The 8378-nt window shown below is 37.5% G+C and overlaps 1 protein-coding gene across 1 annotated transcript; it reads right to left on the reverse strand.

The window, feature by feature from the left end:
* Nucleotides 1-2779: 2779 nt before the first annotated feature.
* Nucleotides 2780-4049, reverse strand: LOC122587782. Its single transcript, XM_043759947.1, has 2 exons — nucleotides 3514-4049; nucleotides 2780-3401 (listed from the first exon to the last, which is right to left on the reverse strand). Exons 1-2 carry the CDS (start codon nucleotides 4047-4049, stop codon nucleotides 2780-2782), a joined length of 1158 nt encoding a protein of 385 aa, XP_043615882.1.
* Nucleotides 4050-8378: the final 4329 nt, after the last annotated feature.

The following is an 8378-nucleotide window of genomic DNA, read 5'->3' on the forward strand; positions in this document are numbered from 1 at the left end:
AGAATTCTGTTGTTGCAAATCTGACTTCCTCAGCTGAAATGATGAAACAAGATGTCTTGGCAGTCGGGAAGCAAGTCAATGAGTTGGTGAAGAAACCATGTTTGGATGATAAAGCACTTGGTGTTTCTGTTAGTGAAAATGTGGCTGAGAAACTGAAGTCTGCAATCTCTCGGGAATTAATCTCTTAGATTTCAGTTTCAGTGACAAAAGGTTACAGAGCAGGTCAGATTGATGGTCTCTCAACTTACAAAAGATACAAATGATAAGGTTGACAAAGCTGTTACTAAAGTCAAGAATTCTATGTCAAGCCTTGATCAAAAGGTTCAGAACCAGTCAAAACAGTTGGATGAAATTCTAACCTTTTTCAAGAAACCACTTAGTGTTACCCCTCCTCCATCTGGTTTGTTCTCTGAAGAAGATCAAAAAATGCTCAAAGATGTGCAAGAACACGCGAAGTTGCTCCTTAACTCCAATTTCAGGTTAAGGGCACAATTTTCAACAATGAGCAAAGGCATTTCTGATTACCTAGAACAGCAGAGTTGGGAACCTCTGAAAGACATGAAGGCTACTATTGATGCTTATTCCAAAATGCCTGCAGAGGTCCCCAATGGGCGAATTGGTCTACTGTCTAGCACTCTGGAAATGATTGAAAAGACAAAGAAGAGTGTTGAGACTGAAGCAAGTGCATCTGCACATGCTCAGGGGGAACAACAATCTGAGAAGAAAGATAAGGAAGCAGGAAAGAAGGATAAGGGCAAGGCCCAGATGGTTGAAGAACCCAAGTCCAAGGATTCTGGACTTGTGGTTGATGAACAAGGCTACCCTCTGCATAATCTCAATGCAGACGACAAATAGTTGGAGGCCTTGCAGAAACAAGTCTCTAACCAATTTGTTATGTGGAGGGATAATCGAAGACAAGAAAGGGAACAACATCTGAAGATGGGGACCCTAGATCATTTGGATGCTGCAGCTCTTGGTCTTTCACTAGAAAGATATCTGAAGATCAAGAATGATCCAAGAGTACAGAAAGCTTTGGCAGAGATGGAAGAATATGAGTGTGGAAAAAATTACTCACCTCTGAAACAGAAGCTAGAAAGTCTCACATTTAAGATGTCCATTGAGGACTTGGTCAAAAATCGAATGAGTGAGATGGAGATAAAAAAGAAGGAAATTCTGGCTGAAGTTCAGAAAGTTGAGAGGCAACTGAACAACCCACCCCAGAAGCCTAAGCTTACTGGCCCAAGATCATCAAGGAAACATGCTCGTGATTCTGACCTTTCGACCTTCATACCATTTTCCGAAGACACTGTTCAGATTCAGAATAAACATGAGAAAGATCAATATGAGTATTACATGAAACACAGGTCTAATCCTGCAAAGATTCTGGATGTTAAAGAAAGCTTACTCAGGATTTTGAAGTCATTCATAATAAAGCTAACTGAAGGTTCACTTCAGTTTCAGAATCAACACCACTGAAGACGATCAGACTGAAGTCAAAGACTGAAGACTGAAGAAGAGAATCATCTCAGAAGCAGAGCTCAGAACGAATTCTATCTAAAGATGAAACTGAAGCAGCTCAGTGTAAAGGTCCTTACAACACTTTTACACTGATTACAAGGAAGTCTTTTCAAAAGTACTTTAACGGTCATTACCCGTTTAATAACATTATACCTGGTATTGTGCTAGTTAGGGTAAAACGTTGGGAATAAAGTGTGTTAAGTCATATCAAAGAAACTTACACACTTTACCTTAAACAAGCATGATATGGATTTGTCCTACAAATCCATAAATGCTCCAACCATATTTGTACGGCCTTTCCATGTCATCAAAGACATCTTGGCCAATAAATACAAGACTTCTTACAACTTACAAAATGTTAGAAACTCTTGCATTGAAACTTGTGAGGTATACTCTAAGTAATTCTTACGAGTATTTCCAAGTTACTAGATCACTTGTATTTCGGGATTGTTTAGATATTTACACACTTCTTGTTTCTCTTTGTTCCACAATAATCCTTGTATTTTGTTTATATCAATAAAGAAAATACATTGAAAGATATTAAGTGTCTCAATGCTCCATACTTGATTATATCTAGTATTTATATAGTTTCTGCACTTGTTCTTTAAGTTACTTTCATTCATTACTTGTTCACATCCATAATCTGGATCATACCACAAACTGGTCTTCTTCCAGTTTGTGTGTACTTGCCAGTCGGGTTACTTACTGACATATCTGTATAATATCTGGGACTTACATTCAGTCCCAAAGACAAGTGAAAATGGCGTTTGTCCAGTGGCCGTTTTCGAAGTGGTTCGATCAGCCCACAAGACAAATGGAAGTTCTTCTGCCCATTTTCCTTTAGCTTGTCCCAGTCTTTTCTTGAGATTGTTCATGATGATCTTATTGCTTGACTCTGCTTGTCCGTTAGCCTGAGGATTTACAGGAGTAGAGGTGATCATTTTGATTCCCCAACTCTCACAGAAATTAGTTGTCCTCTTGCCAATAAATTGTGATCCATTGTCACAAATTATCTCAGCGGGAACTCCAAATCGTGTTAATATATTTTTCTTGATGAAAGATATAACATGAGCTTCTTGGATCTTGGCATATGCTTCTGTTTCAATCCACTTTGAAAAATAATCAATCATGGCCAAAAAGTACTTCTTCCCTGCTGAAGACTCCGTCATTGGCCCAACAATATCCATTCCCAGTTCATAAATGGCCAAGGTGAAAGGACTGGATACATAGGCTCTGCTAGTTGATGGTAAATGTTCCTATGTCATTGGCATGCATCACATTTCTTAGCGTATTCTTCAGCGTCTTGTTTCATAGTTGGCCAATAATAACCTGTTCTCAAGATCTTGGAGTACAAAGATCTTCCTGCTATTTGGTTTCCACATTCACCTTCATGGATATCTTTGAGTACCTCAGTAGTCTCAGGGTGTTCCAAACATCGAAGATATGGTCCTGCAAGTGATCTTCTATACAAAGTACCATTTATCATAGAATAATGTGCAGTTTTCATGCGAAAACTCTTTGGGTGTTCATCCTTAGGAATTGTCCCAGTATTTAAATATTCTATTATGGGTGTAGTCCGTGAATTTTGATTGTTCTCAGGTTGGTCTATTTCTGTACCTTCAATAGCTAATATCTTTGCTGATTCTGTTCCTATAGCAGGTTGCAAAATGTGAACTATAGGAATCTTAGTTTCTGGTGACATCTTAAGTGTTGATCCTAAATTAGCTAAAGCATCAGCTTCAGTATTTTCTTCTCTAGGAACTTGCTCTATGTCAAACAAATCAAAATTTTCTGCCAGTTTTTTGACAATTTCCAAATATTGTATTAATTTTTCACCCTTCGCAGCACATGTTCCATTAAAATGATTAGCTAGAAGCAATGATCTACATATACTTTAAGATTTCTAATGTTCATATCTTTAGCCAATTGCATGCCAGAAATTAAAGCCTCGTATTCTGCTTCATTATTAGTAGCTACAAAATGACAATTAACTGCCTGGGGTATGATATCCCCTGTGGCGATTTTAGTACGATGCCTAATCCTATTCTTTTAACATTAGCTGCAACATCAGTATGTAAAGTCCACTTTTCAGTGGATTCTTCTAGCATTTTTACTTCTAAGTCTACATCAGATTGCAAATCGGTACTGAAATCAGCCACAATGTCTGCTAAGGCCTGTGATTTTATAGCAGTCCTAGGTTCATAGATTAAATTAAAAGCACTTAATTTAACGGACCACTTAGCCATCCTACTAGATACTTCAGGTTTTCTTAGGACACATTTTATAGGGTAGTTAGTCCTAACATGTATAGCCTGCGTTTCAAAGTAATGCCTAAGCTTAGTAGATGCCATTACCAATGCAAGTATAAGTTTTTCGAGATGAGAGTACCTGGTTTCAGCATCAATTAAACTTTTGCTTACGTAGTAAATAGGATTTTGTTGACTTTCTATTTCCTTTTCTAGCACTGCACTTACTGAAGTTGAAGATACTGCCATGTAAAGATATAAGGGCTCTCCATCTTCAGGCTTCATTAATAGTGGAGGTGTAGCAAAATATTTCTTCAATTCTTGGAAGGCTTCTTCCTGTCTTTCTCCCCATTCGAACCTTTTGTTTTTCCTTAGAATATCGTAAAATTCTTTACATCTATCTGAGGATCTTGAAATGAATCTATTCAATGTTGCCAATCTTCCCGTCAGTCTTTGAACATCCTTGGCGTTCGAAGGAGATTTCAAATTTAGAATGGCTTTGATCTGTTATGGACTTGCTTCGATGCCTCTTTTGATGACCATATATCCTAGAAACTTCCAAGCATCAACTCCAAAGCTGCACTTTGCAGGGTTTAGCTTCATACTATATTTGTCTAGGATGTTGAAGGCCACTTCAAGATCTTTCAAGTGATCTTTAGCTCTCTTTGATTTGACCACCATGTCGTCTATGTATACTTCCATTGTATCCCCCAGTTGGTCTTTGAACATCATATTGACCAACCTTTGATATGTTGCACCTGCATTTTTAACACCAAAAGGCATTGCAATGTAACAATAAATACCTGTTGGCGTCATAAAGGCTGTGGCTTCCTGATCTTCAGGTTCCATTTGAATTTACTGAAATCCTAAAGAAGCATCCATGAATGTAAGAATCTCATGTCCTGAAGTCGCATCGACCATTGCATCTATGTGAGGCAGAGGAAATGGATCTTTTGGGCAAGCTTTGTTTAGATCGGTGAAATCTACACAAACTCTCCATTTTCCATTCTTTTTTTGCACCACGACCACGTTTACTAGCCATTCGGGGAATTTTACTTCTCTGATCATCTTTGCTTTTAATAGTCTTTGCACGTCTTCTTGATTAATGGCATTTCTCTCAGGAGCGAATTTTCTTTTTTTCTGTTGGATAGGCTTGAAACTCTTATCAATTCCAAGCTTGTGAGTAATTATATCTTTTAATATTCCTGTCATATCCTCTTGTTTCCATGCAAAAGTTTTCATTCTTTTCTTTAGAAAGTGAGTAAACTTGACTTCTAATTCTTTTGAGATTTTTGCTCCTAATAATACTTTAATATTAGGATCTTCAGGTGTTAAGATTACTTCTTTTACGTCTTGTTCCTCTGGTTCATCAACATCGAAGATCATCTTCTGTAATTGCTATTGAGCAGTAGGCTTCAATGCTGACTTCATACTTGATGTGTAAAATTCTTTGGCTTCTTGTTGATTACCCTTGATAGTAACGACTCCCCAAGGTGTTGGAATTTTAACACACTGATGGTATGTCGATGGCACTGCCCTCATTTCGTGAATCCATGGTCTTCCTAGGATGATGTTGCAACCCGACAGGACATCCACCACACAAAATTTTTGCATGGAGTTCAATCCTTCCACATATACTGGCAATTTAATCTCTCCCACAATGTATTTGGTTTCTCCACTGAAGCCAATTAATGGAAATATTTTGCCAATAATGTTGTCTTCAGAGATGTCCATTCTTTTTAGTGTCTCCAATTTGATTATATTCATAGAGCTTCCAATATCTTTTAAAATCCTGCGAACAAAGTGGTTAGCAATAAAGAGAGTAACGACCAAACCATCATGATGAGGCTCTATAATGTCATCAAACTCATCATCTTCAAAGGAAATAGTATCTGGGTCCGAGATTGAAGCTTTCTTCACATTCTTCTCTCATGGTAGGCACACCATTTTTAGCCTTCTTTCTACCCATCAACTCTGTCAAATACCCTTTGGATAAGAGTATATTTATTTATCTTCTCAGCATTTTGCAAACTTCAGTGATGTGACCAAAGTCTTCATGGTAGGCACACCATTGGCTGGTATCCTTCTTTTTGAAGTAACCATCATTATTTTTCTTTTGTGGCCACCTGACCTTGTCTCTAAGTGTAAGTCCCAGATATTATATAGATATGTAAGTAAGTAACCCGACTGGAAAGTACACACAAACTAGAAGAAGACCAGTTTGTGGTATGATCCAGATTATGGATGTGAACAAGTAGTGAATGCAAGTAACTTAAAGAACAAGTGCAGAAACTATATAAATACTAGATATAATCATGTATGGAGCATTGAGACACTTAATATTTTTCAATGTATTTTCTTTATTGATATAAACAAAATACAAGGATTGTTACAGAACAAGGATAAACACGAAGTGTGTAAATATGTAAATAATCCCGAAATACAAGTGATCTAGCAACTTGGAAATACTCGTAAAAAATACTTAGAGTATATCTCACAAGTTGCAATGCAAGAGTTTCTAACATTTTGCAAGTTGTAAGAAGTCTTGTATTTATAGGCCAAGATGTCTTTGATGACATGGCAAGGCCGTACAAATATGGTTGGGAGCATTTATGGATTTGTAGGACAAATCCATACCATGCTTGTTTAAGGTAAAGTGTGTAAGTTTCTTTGATGTGACTTAACAAACTTTATTCCCAACCTTTTACCCTAACTAGCACAATACCAGGTATAATGTTATTAACCAGGTAATGACCGTTAGAGTACTTTTGAAAAGACTTCCTCGTAATCAGTGTAAAAGTGTTGTAAGGACTTTTACACTGAGCTGCTTCAGTTTTATCTTCAGATAGAATTCTTTCTGAGCTCTGCTTCTGAGATGATTCTCTTCTTCAGTCTTCAGTCTTTGACTTCAGTCTGAACGTCTTAAGTCGTGTTGATTCTGAAACTGAAGTGAAGCTTCAGTGAGCTTTATTCTGAATGACTTCATAATCCTGAGTAAGCTTTCTTCACTGAACTTCAACTATTTTGAACAAATCATACTTGGTCAATTTTTAACCTAACAAATTCCCCCTATTTGTTCTAAAATATTGCATTCATTTTAGACTTCTATCTATACAAGTTTGTAAGTCTAAAATTGCAAGTTTTGGTTTAAGTTGTAAAATATTTCTAAGGAGATCTTATAGATCATTGATGCCTTAAGAAATTTTTTCTTGTGATTTTTCTAACTTAAACCTACTTCCTATCAATTATTGTAACTTGCAACATATATATAAGATACTGAGATGGCTGTTTGTTACAAGTACAAATGAAATGGAAAGATATTTAAAAGTACAAACATATTTACATAAAAGGTAAACTACTTCTTTGTTGGCCTTGAACCTGAGGGAGCATCAGTAGCTTTTCTTTTTGTTGGCGATTTGACCTTGCCAAATAGCCTTCTTTCCATCTCCACCTTGGCCTTCATCTTTTGTTGAATTCTTGACATCCAAGCACCAATCAGGTGAGACTTAGACTTCACCTTCAGAGCATGTATCATTTCTCTATGCTCAAGATCCCAAACTCATGTACAGAAAATTTCTTGTATTCTTCTTCTGCCCCTTCCTTCTCTCCTTACAATCAAATCAAACAACCTCAGACCATCTTCTTTAACAACTTCAACATCCAAAATCTTTGCAGGATTAGACCTGTGTTTCATGTAATACTCATATTGATCTTTCTCATGTTTATTCTGAATATGAACAGTGTCTTCAGAAATTGGTATTAAGGTCGAAAGGTCAGAATCACGAGCATGTTTCCTTGATGATCTTGGACCAGTAAGCTTTGGCTTCTGGGATGGCTTCTTCGGTTGCCTCTCAACTTTCTGAACTTCAGCCAGAATTTCCTTCTTCTTTATCTCCATCTCACTCATTCAATTTTTGACCAAGTCCTCAATGGACATCTTAAATGTGAGACTTTCTAGCTTCTGTTCCAAAGGTGAGTAATTTTTTCCCCACTCATATTCTTCCATCTCTGCCAAGACTTTCTGTACTCTTGGATCATTCTTGATCTTCAGATATCTTTCCAGTGAAAGACCAAGAACTGCATCATCCAAATGATCTAGGGTCCCCCATCTTCAGATGTTGTTCCCTTTCTTGTCTTCGATTATCCCTCCACATAACAAATTGGTTAGAGACTTGTTTCTGCAAGGCCTCCATCTTTTTGTTGTCTGCATCGAGATTATGCAGGGGGTAGCCTTGTTTATCAACCACAAGTCCAGAATCCTTGGACTTGGGTTCTTCAACCATCTGGGCCTTACCCTTATCCTTCTTTCCTGCTTCCTTATCTTTCTTCTCAGATTGTTGTTCCCCCTGAGCATGTGCAGATCCACTTGCTTCAGTCTTAGCACTCTTCTTTGTCTTTTCAATCATTTCCTGAGTGCCAGACAGTAGACCAATTCCCCCTTTGGGGAACTCTGCAGGCATTTTGGAATAAGCATCAATAGTGGCCTTCATGGCCTTTAGAGGTTCCCAACTCTGCTGTTCTAGGCAATCAGAAATGTCTTTGCTCATTGTTGAAAATTGTCCCCTTAACCTGAAATTGGAGTTAAGGAGCAACTTCGCGTATTCTTGCACATCT

This window comes from Erigeron canadensis, chromosome 2 (genome assembly GCF_010389155.1).
Source record: "Erigeron canadensis isolate Cc75 chromosome 2, C_canadensis_v1, whole genome shotgun sequence".
Lineage (NCBI taxonomy): Eukaryota > Viridiplantae > Streptophyta > Magnoliopsida > Asterales > Asteraceae > Erigeron > Erigeron canadensis.